At 36.1% G+C, this 24,031-nt stretch overlaps 1 protein-coding gene and 1 pseudogene across 2 annotated transcripts in view; one reads left to right on the forward strand and one right to left on the reverse strand.

The window, feature by feature from the left end:
- GPHN (gephyrin) overlaps positions 1-24,031 on the reverse strand; it is a 757,059-nt gene that overhangs the window by 539,837 nt on the left and 193,191 nt on the right. For both annotated transcript variants that reach the window (XM_027843732.1, XM_027843731.1), the window contains exon 2: positions 5,576-5,654. In XM_027843732.1, the coding sequence (XP_027699533.1) occupies positions 5,576-5,654 (79 nt within the window). The remainder of the gene's footprint in view (positions 1-5,575; positions 5,655-24,031) is intronic.
- On the forward strand, positions 19,108-21,700 carry LOC114029348 (annotated as a pseudogene).

The raw sequence follows: 24,031 nt of genomic DNA on the forward strand, positions 1-24,031 counted from the left end.
AATCTGTCTTACCCTACAGGAAAACGGGGGTGGGGGGAGGGGGAAGGTGACAAGAGAATAGGGGAATGATAGAGAGGAGGGCAGATTGGGAAAGGGGGTAATCAGAAGCAAGTACTTCTGAGGAGGGACAGAGTCAAAAGAAAGAATAGAATAAATGGAGGGGTGGGATAGGATTAAGGGAAATAGAGTTAGTTTTTCACAGCATGTATACTATGGAAGTGTTTTGCATAACTGCACATATATAACCTATATTTAGTTAATGCTTTATCAATGAGGGTGGGTGGGGAGGGAAGAAGGGAGAAAATTTTGAACCCAAAGTTTTAAAAACACATGTTTAAAAAAAATGTTTTCATAAGCAACTGGGAAATAAGAAATACAGGAAACGAGGTACAGAAATACATCCTGCCCTGAAGGAAAACTGAAGAAGGGGATAAGAGAAGGGGGGGGTGGAGATAGAAGGGAAGGCAGACTAGGGGAAGGGGTATTCAGAATGCATGCCATCTTGGGGTGGGGGATGGGTGAGATGGGATGAAAATTTGGAACTCAAAATCTTGTGGAAGTAAATGTTGAAAACAAAAAAATAAATAAAAATTACCATAAAAATATTTAAGAAGAAAAAATTCTTGGAAAAAATGTGGGAGGGTGAAGAAAATAAAAAATTCAATTTGAAAGAGAATTATAAAATTTAACTCTTGCAAATAACTTATTTAGAAATAAATATACCATTAATCACATATGCAGCTTCTTAAGATGCTGCATCAGAATACTATGAACTTTAAACATTTTGGGAAGTATTGTTTATTCTCTACTGCCTGGCACTTTCAAGAAATTCAGTTCACTATAGCAACTTGTCTTAATACAACAGATAAATGCAGGCTAAATTTGACTATGATTGTTTTCCAGTTAGCCATCCTTCCTTTCCCTTTTACTTAATGCTATGATCTAAGACACCAAAACATTGTTCAATCAAGAAGAAAAGAGTACAAATGATAACATTATGTTTCAGTACCACCAAAACAGAGAATCTCTATAACAAGCAGCAAAGCTCCTGAAGGAGAGCACATTTTATAATGGCATGTCTCAGAGATTTATATTTAGATACTACTGTTCTCTGTAGTATTGACTTTTGCTTCTAAATGCCAAGTGCTACATTCAAATATCAACATCAATCAATTATGCAGAAAATATTGGGTTAATTTATTGTCAGCAAATTTCTAAACAAAACCTTTTCCTCTATTATATTTCCAAGTATTATGATTCCATGCAGTCACTAGTACTTAAAAAAAGAATATATTCTGCTAAAAGCAGTCCTTTACAGTCATTTCCAATAGTAGCCACAGCCATAATGTAAGGCTACAAAGAGAAATCAAACAGAAGGAGGGAAACTAAAAAAAGTAAGGTTACAAAATTACTATGGAACATCCTGTGTTTTGAATTTTTATGGTGATACACAAGATCTTTTTTTCTATCAACAAAGAACTTCATGCTTTCTATAAATGCAAACAAAAGTCTCTAAAGATTACTTCACAATATACTGAAAGATACAGTGATATTTTGACAATCCTTTGCACCCTAACAAATGTTAATTTCTATAAGAATAACACAGTCACATTCACAATTTAGATCAGGATAATTACATAATTACAAACAATTTTAAAATGCAGGTATACTCAGGGGGATGATATTATTAAAATAATAATTTGGCCAAGATTTAAGACCTATTTTCTCTCCTCTATTAGAAAAGACTGCATTAATTTAAATTTAAATTTTTTTTAATTTTTCCAGAAAATTCAAAAGACCAAACCTTGGTTTAGTATAGCAACAACATGAACAATATAATAGCTCATTATCTACATAGCTATCTATAGTTTGCAAAGATGTTATACCCCAACAACTCCATGCTAAAGTGCTTGAAGACAGAAATAAACCCAGGTCTTCTGACTGTACATGGTATATTTTTCATTATGCTATTTAAACAATACATATCTACCATAGCATTTGAAAATGTGATCTTAATGTAATATTCTATTCTTTTCTTTTTCTTTTGAAACCCCAGATCCTCCAAAAGTTAACAGTTTCTTGACAACTCTCTCTCCCTCCCTCAGCCCCGCCCCCCAGCAACAACTACCAGGTACAAAAACATACTACATTTTATTTATTCAATTGACATCATATTGTATTTTTTACCTGAAACATTTACATTCTTAAACCCCATGTTTGTATTTTATAACTCCCAAGATAACAGCCTGAAGCATTCCATAAATAATTTAAGATGATTTTTTTTTTTAAAATAAGAAGGCATTTGTTAGAAGAATATTTCCAATATTTTTCTTTTTTTCAATATTGTAATATTTGGATGGTTTGCTTTTATTCATTCATCCAAAAAAATTTAAGTAAATAGTGTGTGAAAAGTACTGAACAAGGTATGGAGGATTCTGATGAAGTAAGACATAGTACCTTTTGCCAAAAGACCTACAATTTGGGCGGGGGTTGGGGGCAGAGGGATTGTAAGGTAAGCACATGCTGAGTACAAATGCAAATTCAGGATCTGGACAGACTGAATGAAAGCAGCTTTTTTAAAAAATATTTTTACTAATAGAAACACTCAGGAAGGACATGCAAAGTGGGTATGCACTGTCCAAGACAAGATTAGCTCACAGGAGTAAACAATACCGTCATTGAGGTTTGAGGAGCAACACTCCCTTTTAAACACTGGTTTATTCAGGATTCACCAGAAAGCAGGCCTTAATTTAGCCTATTCCCATCCTGGATTCCATGATTAAGAGCATATGCTTAAATCACTAACATCAAACATCCTAATTCCCCCTTGGGGCCCATGGTCTGGGCAGCAGAAGCAGAGGCAGCAGGGTACCCTAAACTAGGAAAACTGACCTTACTTCAGCAAAGAGGTTAAAAGAGCATACAGCCCCCTGGCCCCTGGACAGAGAGGCTTCTTTGAAACTCAATGCACCAAGAATAGCTTCCAGGGATTCCCAAAAGAAAGCAAGTCTTCCTCTAGTTCCTGGCAGGCTGCTCTGATCACCTGATTTACTTTAGGCTTATCTGAATCCCAAATTCACACATCAGGCAGCTACAGGTACTGGATCAAACCTTTCTTTTCTTAAAGAAGCTGCTCCTGATTAAGTTTGTAAACCTTAATTAATATCAGGCTGCATGCATCAGCATTTCCATAAGCCAAGTTGTGGCTTTCTGGTTGGGGTGCTCCGACTATGTTGCCACGCGGGTCAGTCTAGATCTTCTGGCAATCCATGTACCTCTCACAGGCCAACAGCTTCATGTTTGACTTGAGGCTCTCAAAGGTTCTTTCCCCACAACTGCTCTTTTCAAAGTGAAGGGCAGGATTGAGCCAGAAGGTGCAGGAGTAATGTCCAAAGGACATAAGGGACATAAGCCAGGGACCATATGATAGAAACTGAAATGTATTAACTGCAGAGGAAATATACAAAGCAAGTGCTATGAGACGGCTAGGAAAAGAGAAATTTTTGGAGGACTCAGGTGAGGTTTCATGAAGAAGATCACCCCTAGGCTGGGCTCTGAAGAAAGGGAAGGATCCCAACAGGAGAAACTGGAGAGGAGAGTAGGTGCAGTCTTTCCCTGTTTCTAAAAATCACTAAACTGATATAACACTTGTACCAGGAAAGAGAAAGCTGCTTAAAGATCTTCTAGGATTCCCTCACACCCAAGACAACTATTCAGTAAATTTACACAGCTATAATAGGAGCAAACCATTCAATGATGAAATAATCACACGAGCAGTTATAGGTTATAAGAAACTTTAAAATGGTTGTCACTCAGAAAACAGGATATTCCTTTTCATGGTAACTGTGCTGGTCACCCTGAATGACTATATTTATAGAGATCTGCCCCTAAATAAACTAATCTCAAATCTGTAATCAATAATGAATCTTGAAGGTCCTTAATGGTGATGGCATTTTCCCAACTCAAGTGAGCAAATAAAAAATGGAAGGCTTCTGTCCAATGATCTGTTTTAAGAAGCAGACTATAGCCAAAGTAAAAATTGTTAATTTAAGAATAGTGGTTTTAAAAAAGAAATCAGTGTCTATAAATTGCTTTTTTTCGTATCTATAATGTAGAGATTCTCACTTAGAATTTTCTTATATTAGAGAGATGACTACATTTCATCAGCTTTGTTGGTACATTAAGGATCTGCTGGTAGAGTGTGCAAAGAATATGGTATTAAGTTAAAAAGAAAAGCATAAAATTCATTCAAAATAATACAATTCATTATTACTCTGATATTCCACTGAAATTTCTCACAACTTCTCAATCACTTAAGTACACTGTGAATATAATCTTTAAACACAGGGATTATATATATATATATATATATACACAAATATATACATATACACACACACATATATATGTATTTATGTTTCTCTCGTACAGAAGTATGTGCCTTACTAGAAACTGAAGTGCGTAACAATTTATTTTGTTGAAATAGGTTTTCAAGAAATAGCTTCCTTCTTATATTCCAAAAAACGCCTTAAAATGATACACTTACCACACACACACACACACACACACACACACACACACACACACCCCCAGCAAATAACTATAAGATATTCCTGGTCCAAGTAATTATTAAGGATAAGGAGGTGGGAGAGAGACTACTAGTCGGTTCACAACCTTTTCTGGGGTCATGGAACCTTTTGGTAGTTTCACAAAGCCTAAGGACCCATTCTCAGAGTAAGGTTTTTAGGCATGAAACTAGGCAAGTCACTGAACCTTTCAGTGCTTTAGATAACAAAATACTATAAAATAGTTACAAAACTGTACCCCAATCTTCCAGTTCCCCTGTCCCCCTGATAGAGTGAGTTTCCTTAACCTAGAGTTCCCTATAACAATGAAAGTTCAGATTCCATTCCTATCCCTAAAATGTACATTTCTAAAGAAAGCTAAAGATGATAACATGCCATAATTCATTTGCTTTTCCAAGGTTTACTTGGATTTGACAACTTTAAGGATTTATTTCCCTTGAGAACATGTAGAAAACATCTTGCCAGTCCCTCCAACTCTACCTCAGTTAAAGGTGAACCTGTCAGAAACTCATTCAGCTAGGAATAGGAAGAAAATATTAAAGTGACATGTGTGATATATGAGTAGGAATGGAATTAATCCATTTAAAGTAAAATTATAAACAACAAAATGTATACAACAAAATGAAAAACAACCTTTTGCCTGTTGATACTTCATAAAGTACATAAAACATGTTCAAAAGAAATGTAAACAAGTTCAGTTTCACCTTCCAAACATAGCATATTGCTAATAATTCTAACTTCTGGCAATGTAGAGTCATTAGTTTTGTTTTTTGAAAGTTACATTTTTAGCCAAGTCAAGCATCCCTTCTTCTCCAATCTTCTCCAAGTTTTTAATCTTGTTTACTTTTCTTTACATACTATCTTTATATGTATATAAGGCTGCCAATAAAGAAAAGCCTCCATTAGACTAAATCAGCATGAATTATGGATATTCTAAGGATGACATCACTATACTTTTAAAAACTAAGCAATTAAATCCCAATACTCACAGAGAAGGATCTTGGACCAGGTCTTTGAGGTTTATCCCACTTCGGTCTTCTGCAAGGTTCCGAAAGCAGCTGTCACTCACTAAAAAGAGAGAAGGGATTGGGGGGAGACAGAAAATTAACAAATTTAAACAAAACCCACGTTGATTGCTAATTTGAACTTATGGAGAAAAGAGTCAAAGATTTTCTTTCATTCTTTTTTCATTTTAGACATTACAGTGAAGCTTTCACTTCTTACTATTCGTAGACTGACTAAGACTAATACTGTCAAACCAGTTAATCTGGATAAGAAAGTGAAAATTAATTGTCAGCTCAGCAGAGAATTTCTATTCCCAGTTCTTTGTTTTAAATCTCTCACTGCATGGTATCATCAAATGTATGTATACAACTTTTCTGGGAGTAGTATTGTCCCTACAGTAATTCTGTAACGAACAGTCAAATTGAGGAACTAGAAATGCTGACAAATGTTCTAATTTAAAGACTTCACTTTTATTAGAGAGGAGGTAATTTATTTAAATGGCACGTACAAATGATCCATAATATGTAGAATATGATCATAAAAATCAGATTACAAGAATTACAGTGCAAAAATCACATATGAGATGTCCTTCAGCTTCAAACCATATAAGAGTATGGTAGACAAGAACATTAGACTATAAATCAAAAGTCCTTATTCTGCTACTAACTTTGGACATATTGTTCAACATTCCTGTGCGCCTTCTGTTTTTCAACAAAGAAGGGTGGGAAACAAGCACTTATTATGTATCTACTATGTGCCAGTCACAGCGCTAAGACCTTTACAATTATTATCTCATGTGACTCTTACAAGAACCCTGAAAGTTGGTTGCTATTATTATCCCCCTTTGACAGTTGAGAAAGGTAACTTACCCAGACTCACAAAACTAGTAAGTAGCTGTGGCCAAATCTGAACTAAATTCTTCCTGACTTTAGGCCCAGTACTCTATCCATTGTGCCACCTAACTTCCTGAATTAGACTTTATTTAAGGTCTCCTCTACCTCTAATCATATATATAATTTTTTTCATTTTAAAAATCAAATTAAGGATTCCATTTAAAGGAGTACTTCTAAAAATATTGTTTTACTATTTTCATTTCGAATTACTGTGACCAACTGAAGCTCTGAGACTTAATCTTGTTTATTTCCTATAATCACATATACTGTACACATTTTTAAAAACCTAACAAATACAGATATGACAATTAATAAAAGTGTACTGCAACTAATCCAATTAAATATGCTTTGAAAACAAGTATAATTAAAATAGTCAAATCTGGAAGCCTACCACACATGATATAATGATGATTTGTTTTATATAACTTGTTTTATAATAATGATAACTTGTTTTATATACAAAACCTCATCTGATCCTCACAATAACTTTATAAAGTAAGGTACTGTGTCTTTTTTTTTTTCTTTTTTTTTTTTTGGTGAGGCAATCAGGGTGAAGTGACTTGCCCGGGGTCACACAGCTAGTAAGTGTCAAGTGTCTGAGGCTGGATTTGAATATTGTGTTGTTTTTCAGTCACATCTGACTCTTCATGACCTCATTTGGGGTTTTCTTAGCAAAGATACCAGAGTGCTTTGCCATTTCTTTCCTCCAGCTCATTTTAGAGATAAGGAACTGAGAGGCAAAGAGAGATGAGTGACTTGCCTAGGGTCACAGCAAGTAAGTGTCTAAGGCCTGGTTTGAACTCAGAAAGATGAGTCTTTTTGATTCCAAGCCTAGTGTTCTATTCACTATATGACCTAGCTGCCCATGAAGTAGGTAGTGTAGGTATTATGAAATTTCTAGTATAAATGAACAAGAACATTTAAAGAGGTTAACTGATTCAACAACTGTGATATAATAAATAAGTAATGTAGGCATGACAAACACAGATTCTAATGACACCAATTCAATGTTCATTCTACTATACTATACATATGTGTGAGTATGCTGAAGGGTGTTCTCTATACCATATATTTTAAAAACATTAAAGTTAATGAAATGTATACTTATATAATAAATATTTCATTGTTTGTTGGAATTTTAAAAAATAAATAAGACAGACATATCTCAGAAGTATAACAGGAACATTAAGTTTCATATATTAAACTAAGACCACTATAATTGGAAATCTATCAATTGCTCCTGCTTTGCACTTGGCATTACAGGAATAAAAAACACCAAGAGGGCTCTGGAAAGATGGTAGAGTAGGTCAGAAAATTCTAAGTTCTCCAGATTTCCCCTCCAAACAAGACAAAATAGCACCTCAGGGTGAACGTAGAGTAGTAAAAATAAACAATAGGTAGGGCATAACGGTGGTCCTACTAGGACAACCGACAAAAAATTTTAGGACCAAGGTTTGGTTCCTGTGAAGTGTGAACACCTGTGAGCTACTTCCACTGAAACAACAAGTGACAAGCCCTGGGGACAGCTGGGCTGGAAGGTAGGCTTGGCCTCAGCCACAGGAATTTTTACCTCCTGGACAGTGTGGGGAAGCCAGTGTCTGAGTTACGGAAGACTGAGGGAATTTCTGCTGATAAGAGCTAACAGGCTCAGCTGTGCTGCCAAGATGCAGCCCTGGGCAAAGAAGGAACCAACACACAACCTGTGAGTACAGAAGCAAAGGGGCAGAGACACCACTGACTGTCTACACTTACAGGAGGATAGAGTGCTTGGTTTCAGCTCCAGGCCAGAGGAGAGAACTGAAGGAGGATCTGAGGCCAGTGGCACCATCCCCCACACCTCAGGACTAGAGGTGATTACAATAATAAGCTGCTACAAATTTAAAAAAAAAAGAGTAGTCAAAGGAGAAAGAACTGAACTACAAAGAGCTGCTATGGAAACCGAGATGACTGAGGTTTATCTTCAGAGGATACTGAAGCAAAAAAAGTCTCTCTTACCTGAAAGAGTAATTTCAAATGGTCACCTGCCCAAAAAGAATTCATAGAAAATTAAGAAAGACTTTAAAAATCAAATGAGAAAGAGGAAAAATTAAAAAAAAAAAGAAAAAATAATCCAAGAAAAACACGATTACGAAAAAAAAAAGTCAACCAACTGGAAAAGGAGATCTAGAATCTTAAGGAAGAAAATGACTCCTTGAAAATTAGAATTGTGCAAGGAAAAGCCAGCAAAATTATGAGAAATCAAGAAATAATAAAACAAAATGTCAAGAATAAAAAAAAGAAGAGAATGTGAAACACTGCATAAGAAAAACTGATCTGGAGAACAGATCAAGAAGAGAAAACATATGAATAATTTGACTACCTGAAATCTATGATAAAAAAAAATCTTGATAAAATAATACAAGAAATAATTATGGTGTCCTGAAGTGCTAGAACAAGAGGGGAAAGTAGAAACAAAAAATCCAACAATCACAACCTAAAAGAAATCCTCCAAGGACAACCTACAGGAATATCACAGTCAAATTCTGAAACCCCCAGCTCAAGGGGAAAATATTTTAAGAAACAAGAAAAAAAAATCAAAATATGGCAGAGCCATAATTAGAACCACACAAGACCTCGCAGCAGTAACACTAAAAGACCGCGTATCTTGAAATAATATATATCGAAGAGCAAAAGAACTAGGATTACAGCTAAAAATATCATACCTGGATAATGAACATTCAAGGAATTGCCAGACTTTCAGGATTTTGTTGCCAAAAACCCTCAACTTAATAGAAAATTTTACATAAAAGATCCAAGAGAAATATAAGGCACACATCAAAGACCAATTGAAAGGGACAGTTTACTTTTTATATGAGGAAATGTAAAACGTATGTCTAAGACTGTTATTAATAATTGGGTAGTGTAAAAGAAAGATTGGAGTAAACCTGAGTATGAGGTGATTCTAAAAAGTAAAACTGATTAGGAAAAGGTAAAAAGAATAATTATACAAATGAGGTGTGAGAGGAAGAACTGACACAGAAGAATTAGACCAGGGAGGAGGGCTGTCAGTTCTAGAACCGTACTCTCATATGGAATGACTTAAAGAGGGAACAATACATATGTATGTATGTATGTGTGTGTGTGTGTGTGCGCGCGCGCGCGCGCGTGTGTATGGGTATAAAAGTCTTCTAAATCCACAAAGAAACTAAGGTGACAGGGATGGGGGAGAAAATAAGAGAAGGATTTTTAGAGGGAAGTATACTTACATTAGATCTGGTTTAAAGAGAGAAATTTTATAAATACATAAATAAATAAATATGTACACACACACACACAAACTCACTGAGGAGAAGTGAATGCCTCACTGAGGCACAAGAACTCAGTGAAGAGAAGAACTCCTTAAAAAGTAGAATTGGCCAAATAGAAAAGGAGGTACAAAATCTAAAAAAAGAAAACAATTTGTTAAAAATTAGAATTGGGCAAGGGGAAGCTAATGACTCTATGAGAGATCAATAATCAGTCAAACAGAAATAAAAGAATGCAAAAAATAGAAGAAAACATAAAATACCTCTTTGGTAAAACAACTGACCTGTAAAATAGGTCCAGGAGAGACAATTTAAAAATTATTGGTCTACCTGAAAAACACAATGAAAAAAAAGAGCCTGGACAACATCTTTCAGCAATGCAAGGATCTAAGACAGCTCCAAAAGTCTCATGATGGAAAATGCTATCCACATCCAAAGAAAGAACTATGGAGTTTGAATGCATATCGAAGCATACTATTTGCTTTTGTTTTCTTCTATTTTGTTTTGTTTCCTTTTTCTTGTGTTTCCTCCTATTGGTTCTAATTGTTCCTTACAACATGACTAATGTGAAAATACATTTAATAGGAGTGTATATGTATAGTCTATATCAGATTGTATGCCATCTTAGGGAGGGAAGTGGGAAGGGCAGGGAGGGGGAGAAAAATTTAAAACAAAAAAGTGTATGGAAGTGATTATTGATAAATCAAAATAAATTAATAAAAAAAGAAAAGCATAACAAACATGCAATAGAAATTATATATATATAAAAAAAAGAAAATCATCAAAGAAAACCGCCCCGAGGTCCTAGAACCAGAAGGTAAAATAGTCTTTGAAAGAATCTACCAATCATCTTCTGAAAGAGATACCAAATTGAAAACGCCAAGGAATGTTGTAGCCAAATTCCAAAATTACCCAAACAAAGAGAAAATACTGCAAGCAACCAGAAAGAAACAATTTAAATATCAAGGAATCCCAGTCAGGATTACACAGGACCTTGTAGCTTCTACATTAAAAGATCAGAGGGTGTAAAATACAATATTCCATAAGGCAAAGGAGCTTGAACTACAACCAAGGATCAACTACCCAGCGAAAATGTGTATACTGCTTCAGGGAAGGAGATGGACATTCAATGGAAAGCTGAAAATTTTAGTATTTAAGTTTAAAATAAATTAATAAAAAGAAAAAGGTAATAAAACAATAAAGTTAACTGAATTAGTGTTCTTATTCTATTAACTAATGAGAACTCAAATATTCTTAAATAATCATTAAATTAAGATCTTGGCCCAAATGTTCGTAAATTATCATGAATTTTCCTTTTCCCTCATCTTTTTAACATGCATACTTTTTGTGATACTATGTTTCTAAATAGGAACAGAAAAATGAAAATAAAATGTCAACATTATATAAGAACAGGTGGTTTTTAACTAAGTTAAATAATGAAAAATATAGAAAATTACAATATAAAATTTGTCTTCCTATGGTTTTTTGCTAAATTTATCAAACATGAAAGGTTAGGTATGAATTTCAAGAGCCTCTGCTTACATTTCACATTTAAAATCTCTTCAAGAAACCTCTATATTTTTGGAATACTTTTTATAAATTCTCTCCCCAAGAATAAAATATTAATAAATATTAATATTTGCATAATATTAATAAATATTAATAAAAAGTTATAGTTAATGACATTCATACTTATGTAATGAACATTTATTGTTCAATGGAATTTTTAAAAGAAGATAGACATGCATGAATTAGAAGGATAACATGTATATTAAGTTTCATATATTCAACCAAACACACTATAATTAGAAATAATTCTATCAACTGCTCTTATTTTGCCCTAGGCAGTACAGATATAAAAATTAGCAAAAGAAATTGAATGTGTTCTTATTCCACTAATGAGTATTCAAATGCTCTTAAATAATCATTAAACTAAGGAAGGATAAATTATTATTTTATGGTAGTCTCAGATGTGTTCAATGTTTCAGGGGCAGCCCAGTCATCTCTGCTAATGTCAGTGGGGGAATCGTGCCTAAAATCTCCTCCTGATAAGGAATGTATGACAGCTCTTTAATCATAGCCACACCACCTATATAAAACTCAGTAGAATGTTCCTAGGAGGCTAAGATTCTGTCCATTCTTTTAGACCTAAAGAATTTATTTCTATTAAAACACAGATTAATAATGTTTATTGGAAGATAAATATTTACAGAAAGATAATCTCAGAAAACTTGTATTTAAATTCAAGATCAAGGGTTGAATATCCATCAGAGGCATTGTGATCAGGGTCTTTGATATCACTCAATTCTACAAACATTTAGTACTTACTGTATGCAAGATGTAAGAAAACTTTACAGGTTTACTTTATTTTATTGAGCTTCCCTGTACTGCATTTCAAAGATACTATATTTTTTCACAAATTGAGGGATTGTGGCGAACCACTGTGGAAGTCTATGGGGCCATTTCTCCAACAGCATATGCTCACATCGTTACTCTGTGTCACATTTTTTGTAATTCTCGCAATATTTTAAACTTTTTCATTATTATTACATCTGTTACAGTGATTTGTGATGTTTGATGTTACTACTGTAGTTGTTTTGGGGAGCCACAAACCTCACCCATATAAGACTGTGAACTTAAGTGATAAATGTTGTATGTGTCCTGACTGTTCCAAAGACCTGCCATTTCTGTGTCTCTCTCTCTCTCTTAGGCCTCCCTACTCCCTAAGACACAACAACATTGAAAGTAGCCAATTAATAACCCTACAATGGCCTCTAAGTGTTCAAGCAAAAGAAAGGATCAATTGATGCGGCAAACTTCATTGTTGTCTTATTTTAAGAAATTACTACAGCCACCTCAGCCGTTAGCATCTACCACCCTGATCAGTTGGCAGCCATCAACATCTAGGCAAGACCTTTCACCAACAAAAAGATTACTATTCATTGAAGGCTCAGATAATGGCTAGTATTTTTTAAAAATAAAGTATTTTTAATTAAGGTATGTACATTTGTTTAGACATAATACTATTGTATACTTAATAGACTACAGTATAGTATAAAGATAACTTTTATACACACTGGGAAACAGAAAAAATTCATGTGATTAACTTTATTGTGGTAGTCTGTAATTGAACCAGCAATATCTCCAAGGTATGCCTGTATATCATTTTCAGGGGTGAGGATGGGGAGAAGACACATATAGGCCAATCTAATTTAGTATATATCCATTACATATAAAAAGACCCCAGGATGTTGAGGAGGCCCTCTTCAGAAGACCTGTAGAAAAACAGGGATTAGAAGAGCATAAAATGAGAACTCAAGGATAGGTTCTATTTTGTACCAGTAGAGAGAACAGAGAGAATACCCACTACTCACATCACAGAACCTTTTAAGTACTGATGTATTTCAGAGCTCAGGAATTCCAGCTTTTTCTAACAACTAGGAGCACTGTAAGAGATACCTGATTTTTCTTTGTTACTTTTACACTTTTTTTTTTTTATTAGAGATAGAAAATCCTTTTCAGTGCTAGGGGAAGTTACATCTCTTAAATTTACTTTCAAAATACAGTATTAGGAGAAAGGAAGGCAGGGAAAGAGAAATAAAAATAAAATAATTAGAAGTTTGAAATATTCTGTGCTAAACTGGAGAAAACTAAGTAGGAAATATTGTTATTAAATAGAAAATATTGCTACTGTATTAGTCCAGGTGAAAAAAAATCATGAGGAATTTAACTACCGAAGAGGCTGTGTGAGTGGAAAGAATGGGATGATCAATGTGAGCTGCTATATTGTGGAGACAGAACTGACAAAACGAATGTGATGTGAGGAGTGAGGGAGAGAGAAGAATGGAGAAGAATGTGAACCAGGGTGACTGAAAGGATGGTGCAATTCTCAAAAGAAACAACCTAAGAGAGGAAGAGCATTTGAGGCCAAAATAAGATGAAATCACAATGGCAAATCAAAGTTGTACTCCTCATTATAAAATGAGTACACCTCATTCTCCCTGCATGTTGTTTTACACATAAAAACTTTAAACCTTAAAACACACATACACACATACCCTTAAAAACAGAAACACTGACTAGAATGCGTAATGGATGAAAAAAATCATATCTATTAATATTTTTAAAAAGTTGTAATATCTTATACAGCTTGAGCAGAGATAATATAAATTTTAACATATACTTACTATAGATATGAGAAAGAAAATAGTTAAACAGAAGTTGTGTATAGTATATTTCAGTTCCCACTTCTCTATTTTGTCATGTTACTGTAGCAACTACTGAATAGAGCAAAAAATGCATGAAACATTAACTTTCAACAAATCTACTAGTCTCTCACATTAAAACAAAACCAAAACCAAAACCCAGAAAGCACCCTGTTATCTGAACAAAAAAATAACCCTCGAAAGAACAGCAATTTGTAAAGTCACATTGCTCATATATTCTGCACTAGAACTAAAAGTCCTATTTATGGCCGCATGAATACCATTTCCTGTTGAATCACTTGAACACAAACACAACCATTGATTTTACATGCATAGTTGGGTACTAAATAGCAGGTATGTAAATTCTTTAGTGATTAATCCTATGCATAAATATAAACATTAGGGTATAGGCTAGCATAAATTTAAATATATCCATTACATTTTGCACTTATTTTTGTTAATATTTTTCATCTCTGTGACAGGGTGATTGGACCCCAGCCTAGGACCATATCTCTGGCAGTAACCCATAAGTGGGCCCCAGTGAAGCAAATTATCTCTCCCAGTTATAAGAACAAGCTGATCTCTGTAGAATTTCCCTCCCAGAAACAGAACTATTTTGTACTGACAGAACTATCACATATTGACTCCCTCAGTTACTACATACGTTCCAGAAGTCGAAGACAGACAGTCAATTCCCCAAACTATCTAGTCTAAACAGGACATTGACTGGTAACAAACAGGATGTCCATGACCATTGGTTGGATTCATGACGTTGCAGACCTAAAAAACATACCCCCTTAGTAGTATCTGCCAAAATGCCCCTCCTCTGCAGGGAACTCTGAGTAGGTGGCTTAAGGAGGAGGTACAGAAAATACATGTTCCTTTAACAACTGACTACTCCCATCAGATTGGCCAACATGACAAAACAGTAAAATGATAAACGTTGGAGAAGATGTGGGAAAATTGGAACACTAATGCATTGTTGGTGGAGTTGTGAAATGATCTAACCATTTTGGAAAGCAATTTGGAACTATACCCAAAGGACTATAAAAATGTGCATACCCTTTGACCCAGCACTACCACTTCTAGGGTAGTATCCCAAAGAGATCATACAAATAGGAAAAGGACCCACATGTACAAAAATATTTATAGCAGCTCTTTCTGTGGTGGCAAAGAATTGGAAATTGAAGCGATGCCCATCAACTGGGGACTGGCTCAACAAGTTGTGATACACGAATATATAATGGAATACTATTGTGCTATAAGAAATGATAAGCAAGAGGACTTCAGAAAAACCTGGAAAGACTTGTATGGACTGATGCTAAATGAAGTAAGCAGAACCAGGAGAACATTGCAACAGCCACATTGTGCGATGACTAACTTTGATAGACTTAGCCCTAAGTACTAATGGTATTGTCATTCAACTCAAGGAGGAGCCGTAGGCACAAGGGAAAAGGAAGGACAGGCGAAGCTGCCAAGAGTAAGTCACCTGTGATGGTAGGACTTGCATCTTCCTGCACTAGCTAAACTTTATAGTTGGTCTGCCAGAGATACATTAACTTGTGAAGGATTTCTTTCTGATTATGGGTAAATATTAAAACTATTCTGCAGGCTTCAAGCTGAAAGTGCTTGTGCTCACTGTTTAACAACATGTAAACAGAGCTATAGAAAGAGAGTTTTCAGTGAGCAAAAAATTGGTGCAAGACTGGTGGAAACCAAAAGACAAGTAATATCAGCACAATTTTTAAAGCTTCACATAATGGTTGCGCCCTACTTTTTTGCAAAAATATGGCATAAAATCTGTGATGATTATGCAGTGAAATACAGTAGTCCATAAGCATTTATTAAGCATTATGTGCCAAGCAGTGTGCTAAGCACTGGAATACAAAGAAAGGCAAAAACAGGTTACCTGCCTTCATGAAATTCAGTTTCTAATGGGAGCAATATGCAAATAACTTCATATATACAAGATATATACAGTGTAAATGTATGGTAAACTCTGAGGGAAGAATTAATAGTTTTTGGAACTCTTACTGCTGCTATTAGAAAGTCTCCTACAGAAAGTATAACTTAATCTGTGTCTTGACAGATACCAGAGAAAACAGATGGTAGAACTGAGGAGGGAGAGAAGGGTGGCTGTCTAAGAAGAGAGATGAGAGACATTGTGAAGGTAGAAAGATTAGACTGGGGTAAGTGAGGGTGCCTCCTCCCACTCCTATCCATCTTCTATTCAGCCACTAAAGTGATATTCCTAAAGCACAGGTCCAACCATGTTGTTCCCTTTTTCCCCCTCAATAAACTCTCGTGGTTCCCAATCACCTCCAGCATCAAATACAAAATCCTGTTTGGCATTCAAAACTCGTGACCTAGACTCTCCTACCTTTCCAGTCTTCTCACACCTTCACCATTTCCTCTTCGACCATTGACACTGGCTCCCTAATCTCCACCTATGGCCTTCCTTGACTTCCTTTAAGTCCCAACTAAAATCTCATCTTCCCAGCTCCTCTTAATTCTATTGCAGGGGTAGGGAACCTGTGGCCTCAAGGCACATGTGGCCCTCTAGGTCCTCAAGTGTGGCCCTTTGACTGAATCCAACAAATTCCTTTTTGTTCTGTGAAGTTTGCATTCAGTCAAAGGCCCACACTTGAGGACCTAGAGGGCCACATGTGGCCTTGAGGTCACAGGTTCCCCACCACTGTTCTAGTGACTTCTTTCTCTTAATTATTTCCTATTTAGTCCTGTATATAGCTTATTTGTACATATTTGTTTGTCTCCTCCATTAGTTTATGAGCTTATTGAAGGCAGGGACTGTCTTTTACCTCTTTGTGTATCTTCAGCACTTAGTACAGTACCTGGTACACAGCAGGCACTTAATAAATGTTTATTGACTGATTAAGGAGCAGAGGATGACATCACGGTTGTGAGCCCAGCAGGATAGTGTTATACTCTACCATCAGTTAACAGAAAAGATGGGAAAGGAGTTGGATTTGAAGGAGAAAGATGATGAATTCCATTTTGGACATGCCGAGTTTGAGATGTCTACGGAACATCCAGGTCAAGATGTATAAAAGGGAGTTGGCAATGTGAGACTGAAATCAGGAGAGAGATTAGGCCCTGGAAAGGGTGACTGCCAGTAAGAATGCAATAGGGATGGGCATTTTGGAGAGGAGTTTGGGAATTATTTTCACAGAGATGATAATTGAACCCATGGGAAATGATAAAAATCACCAAGCCAAATAACATAGAGGGGAAAAAAGAAGAAAGGCCCAGGGCAGACCCTTCGGGATAAAATGAGGTAATATTTGTAAAGTGCTTAGCACAGTGCCTGGAACATAGTAGGCACTTAATAAATGCTTATTTCCTTCCTTCTTTTCCTCCTTCCTTGAGGAATATATATCTATGGTTAATGGGCATGATCTGGATGAAGATCCAGCGAAGGAAACTGAACAGGAACAGTCAGACAGTTATAAGGAGAACCAGGAGAGAGCTGTGTGTCATGAGAACCTAGAGAGGAGATAATATCTAAGCGGGTAATTGACAGTGTCAAAGGCTACCTAGAGTTCAAGCAGAATGAGCACTGAGAAAAGAGAATTAAATCCGGAAAGAAATCATTAGTAACTTCAGTTGAGTAAGGACTAAAAGCCAAATTACAGGAGGTTCAGAAATGAGAGGAAAGGAAGAAGAGGAGGTACTGATGGTAGACAGCTTTCTTACGTTTAGCTAAGAAGAGGAAGAAAGATATAGAATGCTAACCGGAGGGGAAGTGTTAAAGGATCAAGTGAGGGGTTTTTAAGGATGAGCGAGATATGGGTATGTTTGTAGGAAACAGAGAAGAATACTGGATACGAAAAACTTAAGTTTTATTGGTTTCATCACACTTAGAAGGTGAATTCACTTTGCTATGCTTCATTTTCCTATTATTAAAATAACAACAGAACCCTATGACTGCTTAGTCATTAGAACTCTGTGAGGAATAGCAAGGTAATATCTCTAAGACATTTTGAGATTTTAAATTCATTCCAATACATATTTTTTTAAAATTTCTGAGATGTATTCAACTACAACACATCATAAGAATACTGATGCTAGTTACCAGTTTATATGGTTGGTATTTAATTAAGAATTAACACCAACATGTCCCAAATTTCTTAAAATATTTGGCTAATCTACTAAGAATCACCCCAAATACCAAAAGGAAGATTGTCTCTCAATCTTCCTATTTTTCTTTTTTTTTTTACTACCTGGAGGGCAGAAGCAGTGTTGTTTTTTAATCTTCACAGTTATAGCTTCTAACATTATGCCTTGTATTAATAAGGTCCCTATGTCTGTTGAATCAGATAGTTGTGTTTAATTATTGTATTTGTTAACTTACAAGTTGAATGATAAAATGTTCAAAATATAATAGTAACTTGAAAAGACAACAAAGTATATGAATGCATGAAGATATGCATATCTGTGTGTATACACACATATATATGAATATTTAGAGGGCTGTTTCAAAGGGTATCATCACTAAACTGGGTTTTTTATTTTTACATTCAGGTGGGTGACCCTGGACTGCAAAATTTGTTTTGCTTGGTGATCTTGGAAGCAGTCCAAGGAATTCCTAAAAGACAAAAATTACTGCAAATTTATCTGCTTGGCAATCTACTTCAATTGTAAACAATGTCTATATTCAGCTAGGACAGAAAGCTATAGGGGACTGCTTAAACAGTACCATAACTGAATGGTTATTATTGTTCTAAAATCAGTCACTGAATAAACACAATGTACATCAACCTGTTGTAGTCAGTATGTATGTATGTGTGTATATTTATATTTACACATACATTATTCATCTGATTTCATTGGTGTAGGGAGCTCCTGGTAAGGAATTTCCAAGGCAGAGTCCTCTCCTCTGCAACTTTTGGTCTGAAAGAAGGAGCACTGAGGGGCTAAGTAACTTACCGGTAAGACTTGATAAATCAGGTCTTCCTGACCTCTATTTGTCTATGTGTGTGTATGTGTATGTGTAGATGTATATGGATGTATATGTGTTGTGGGATCCCAGGTCGACTTTGGGTTCTGGGGGGCTTTGCCGTTAGGTGTTCACTGGTCTGCTCCAGCTGACTGCCAAGGTCACACCTCTGCCAAGATGCCTCAGATTTTGATCAAAGTAGGGGAGGGGGAATGTGGAAGAATACGGAGGATGAAATTCATAAAGCCGTGGTAATGAAATACAGAAAGAACCAATAGTCCTGGATTACTTCACCGTTGCATAGGAAATCAGCAAAGCAGTACAAGGCCAAACAGTATGAATAGTTGGACCCAAGTTGGAAATAAAAAGGAGGAAAGTCTAGGATTAGGAAGTAATAGTACCAAGCATTTTTGTACCTGGACAAATTGATGCCAACCCAGTATGGAACCATTGACCCAACCATCAGGTGAAGGACTGCATATTGCTTGGAACACTATGAACTTCTCCTGGATAAAGCTGCCCAAAGAGCAATGAAGAAGGGACAGCAAGATGATCCACAAAAACTTAAACTTGGAGAGATTGATCCGAATCTAGAAAAGACACTAGCCAGACCTGATCCAATGATGAACTCGAAATGTCTCAAAACCTAGAGCCTGTCTGGTTTCATGCTGTTGTTGTTGTTGTTTGTACTTCATTATCAAAGAGGACCATGACATCAGGAAGATGATGCCATGACTTGCAAGTGAATTGTATTTAGGTGAGGGAGGGCTGTGCAAGGTCATCAAGCTTCACCTTCTCTTCTGCAGCCATATGGGTAGAGTTACAAGATATAGATCAGGATGACTGGAGATGGCACCATAGCCTGTCTGGCAAATACACAAGGAAAGAAGGCCAAGAGAAAAACAATTGGAAGAAGCAAGGTGCAATACTGCCCTCCAAAAGAAAAGAACTTCAAGCAGCTGGCACAAAAATTCAAAAAAAAAAAAAAGGAAAAAAGATTATAATGCAGAAATTCCATTCTGAAAAAAATAAAAGCCTGCTACAGGTCTTTATGACACATCTGAAGAAAATTATCAGGCACTTTAGGAAGTGCCTTCAGGAAGTTACAACATGATCTTGATAGGGAGTTAAGATCTGAAAAGGAAAGTTAAGATAGGAAGAAAGACCAAAAAAAAAAAAAGGAATCTGATTTCCCATTAGTTATTCTTCAAAACAGTAGAGTATCAGAATTTACCAAAAAAGAAAAAAAATAAAAATCAAATCAGTACTTTCTGCACCTCAGATCTTTGATGCAGAACTTCTGGAAGTTGTGAAAGTTGGCCAACTAAGTGAAATTGCACATCAAACAGCAGAGGAATCCAGCATAATGAATTCTGCTTCCAGTGCTCTTTTGTCTAAGTATAATGTCATCAAAAATAGTATCACTTACAACACCCAAAACTCTGGCTGTCTATGATCAAATCCTGAAGGAAGCACAAAACTTGATGGCTGTTACCAACATGGACATCCCACTGAAAGGTGATCTTAATACACCATGGCATGAAAGTGACTTCTCTATTGTGATTCCACAAGGACAGATCATTCAGACACCAAACACAGTCCCTGTGCATCCCCATTCAAGATTCCTCATGGAGCTGAAGGATTAACTCCTTCATGTAGAATGACTCCTATACCGGTGGTTGGCACTACCCCAAGCAGAACCTCTCTAACAGACAAACTAATTATAAATCCTGAAGAGATACTGGCAGATTACAACGACCCCCTCTATGTTAAGTAGATCAAGAATCTCAGGAGCATCTCCACTTAGAGTTGATGGACTCTCCTGCTCCAAAGAATGACTTTGAGATTGTTCTACCAGAAAGTGCTTGAGAAAGAACTAGAAGATCATGAGACTGATGAAACCTGAGATTGATGAAACCTAAGTAAAATGTTGTTGGTGTAGTTGCTTGCTACAACTACAGGCTACCTGAGACACAGAATGTGTAAAGGAATTAAAACAAATGCATGAAGCTTTACCAAGACCTTCAGAAGTAAATGAAACTACCTAAGACCCATAAATGTAGACCAATAACATACCTACAGAAAAGTGAAGAAGTAATTTAAAAACAGATAATCACAATGCTTCATTATGATCTTCTACATCATCCTTACAGAGAACAAGCTGGAAATAAAAAGCAGAAAACTCTAGGATTAGGAAGTAATAGTACCAAGCATATAACTTACCTAGAACTTACTTATGAAAAATTCTCTGAAGTTGAACTAAAGAATGTTTAAGACCTTTTGACACAGAGGTAGAAGTAGTAAAGCAAGGAATGAACCATGGCAAACTGACAAATGAAACTTACAACAAGATGTGGAAGAACATTACAGTCAAGTTTTATATCTACATGGTAGAGCTGACATACACTAGTCAAGATAGCTCACAAAAGGGACAGGATTGAATCACTTAAAAAGAGACGAGGTAAATAAGGGTCACATGACAACAGAAGCTAAGAGAGCTGCAAAAAAGGAAAAGAAAATGAAAATGTCCCTTGGTGGCTACAAATCTCAAGCAACGTAACTAATGAAACATTTGAATGATTTATGGGACCAAAGAGAACAAGTTCATTTGGAGGTTCATACTTTTGAGAAGCTAAGAAGCATGAGGATTCTGCTATTTCAAGAAGGTTGGAGTGTCAACAAACCTACATTTAGAAAGAAAGAGAAAAGGAACTTCAGCAAAGACACAGATTTGCTGCTGGAGAAAGAAACTTTAAAGTCAAAATACTGAAACATCTTTTGCATTTTGTCATAGAAAGAATTAGATGCTTGTTTCCATTCTCTGGAAGAATGAAGCTGATGTTTATGTTGATCAACAAATTAGCCTGTTACCTGTGACTTTTCATTTGTTGTTTTAAATGAAGTCTCTCATAAAGAATCTAGATTCTTTATGTAAAAACTTGGGCTCCATGAGAATTTTTAGAGGTTAATTTACTATGAAAATCATTCTTTTAGTAATGACATGTTCATTAAATTTAAGTTTTGCCCTTTCAACAAATCTTTTATATTAAAGTGTTCTCAAGATGGCTCAACTTCCAGGAGCCAAGATGGCAGAGTAAGAAGTAAGTCCCTCTCAACTTCCCTTATTAACCTCTGAAAGCCCAGAAAAGTTGTCCCAGGAAAAATCCAGGAACAGTTGAACCAGCAGAAACACAAGGTGGAACCATTCTGTAGCCCAAGAAGCTTAAAGGGATTAAACAGGAAAGGACCCTCTTTCCCTGTGGGAGGGGAGCAGTACAGAACAGGAGACATCCAAGCAAGCTGGCAGAAAGCCCCATCTCAGCATAACAGAGAGAGATCTTAAACACCAAGGGGTGGAGCAGGCAAGCACCAACACCAGGACCCCCCAGTGCCTTAGTATGGAGAAGGGAAACAGTGGAAACGGGCTCAGAAAACCACCATATGCCATGGCATTATCTGGCAGCCAAGTCCCCCAGTGCCTCAGCAAAACTCTGGGAAGCACAACTCCAAGAGGGAAAGCCCCAGGCTGAGAAACATCCTGCAGCAGCAAAACATCCATCTGGAAGGAGCCAAAGAAAGCTAAAGGAAAGGCCCAGGAGAGCAGGCAAACTTCAGGCGCAAGACTACCTACCCCTACTCCTAGAGCTCCAGTGTTGCTGATTCCAGCCCAACACCAGGTAAGCTGCCAGAACCCTACAGCCTCCAACTGCCAGCATCAGAGGCCCCAGCACACAAAGTCAGTGAACAGGCCCCAGCCTCCCAGGACAAGAAGCTGGGTCAGTGCCCCTTGCTCCCTAGCAGGAAAGTTCAATTTTTTTAAAGGCCAGGAAATAAGCAAACACCATGAGCAAAAAGAAATGTACCACAGATTCTTATTATAGCGACAATGAAGATCAAGGCAGAAATTCTGAAAAGGAGAGCATTGTCAACAAACCTACATCTAGAACCTCAAAAGGGAATATGAACTGGTCTGAAGCCCAAAAAGCCTTCAAATAATAGAGGTGGAAGAAAAATTGAGTCAATAGCTTGGAAAAGGAAGGACAAAAATTAACTGTAGAAAACAAGTCCCTAAAACATACAATTGGATAACTGGAAAAAAAAAACCATGAAGAAAATAACTTCTTAAAAAGCAGAATTGGTGAAATGGAAAAGAAGACACAAAAACTCACTGAGAAGAACTCTTTAAAAAATAAAATGGGCCAAATGGAAAAGGAGGTACAACGTCTAACAGAAGAAAACAATTTGATAAAAATTAGAATTAGGTAAGTGGAAAAGAATGACTCTATGAGAGCCAGAATCAATCAAACAAAAACAAAAGAATGAAAAAATAGATGAAAACATAAAGTACATCATTGGGAAAACAACTGACTTGGAAAATAGATCCAGGAAAGACAATTTAAAAATTAGTGGTCTACCTGAAAATCACGATGAAAAAAACACCCAGGACAGCATTTTTCAGGAAATCATCAAGGAAAACTGCCCTGAGGTCCTAAAACCTGAGGGTAAAATAGCCATAGAAAGAATCCACCAATTACCTCCTGAAAGAGATCCCAAAATGAAAATACCAAGGAATATAGTAGCCAAGTTGGAAAAATTACCAAGTCAAAGAGAAAATATTGGAAGCAGTCAGAAAAAAAACAATTTCAATATCATGGAACCACAGTCAGTATTACACAGGACCTCGCAGCTTCTACATTAAAATATCATAGGGCATAGAATACGATATTCCGTAAGGCAAAAGAGCTTGGATTACAACCAAGGATCAACTACCCAGCCAAAATGAGCACAATCTTTCAGGGGAGGATATGGTCATTCAACGAAATAGGAGACTTCTAAATTTTCCTGATAAAAAGACCAGAGCTCAATAGAAAATTTGATCATCAAGTACAGACAAGACTCAAGAGAGACATAAAAAGGTAAATGGGACAGAAAAAACAGCAAGATGTTATTAATAAGGGCAAACTGTTTACATCCCTACAAGGGAAGATGACACTTATAACACTTGAGAAATGTATTATTATTTTACCATTTTAAAGGGGTATACATAGAGGGAATAGGTATAAGTTGACTTTAATGTAATGATAAAAAAATCTAATTAAGT

This window comes from Vombatus ursinus, unplaced genomic scaffold (genome assembly GCF_900497805.2).
Source record: "Vombatus ursinus unplaced genomic scaffold, bare-nosed wombat genome assembly UNPS02014926.1, whole genome shotgun sequence".
NCBI lineage: Eukaryota > Metazoa > Chordata > Mammalia > Diprotodontia > Vombatidae > Vombatus > Vombatus ursinus.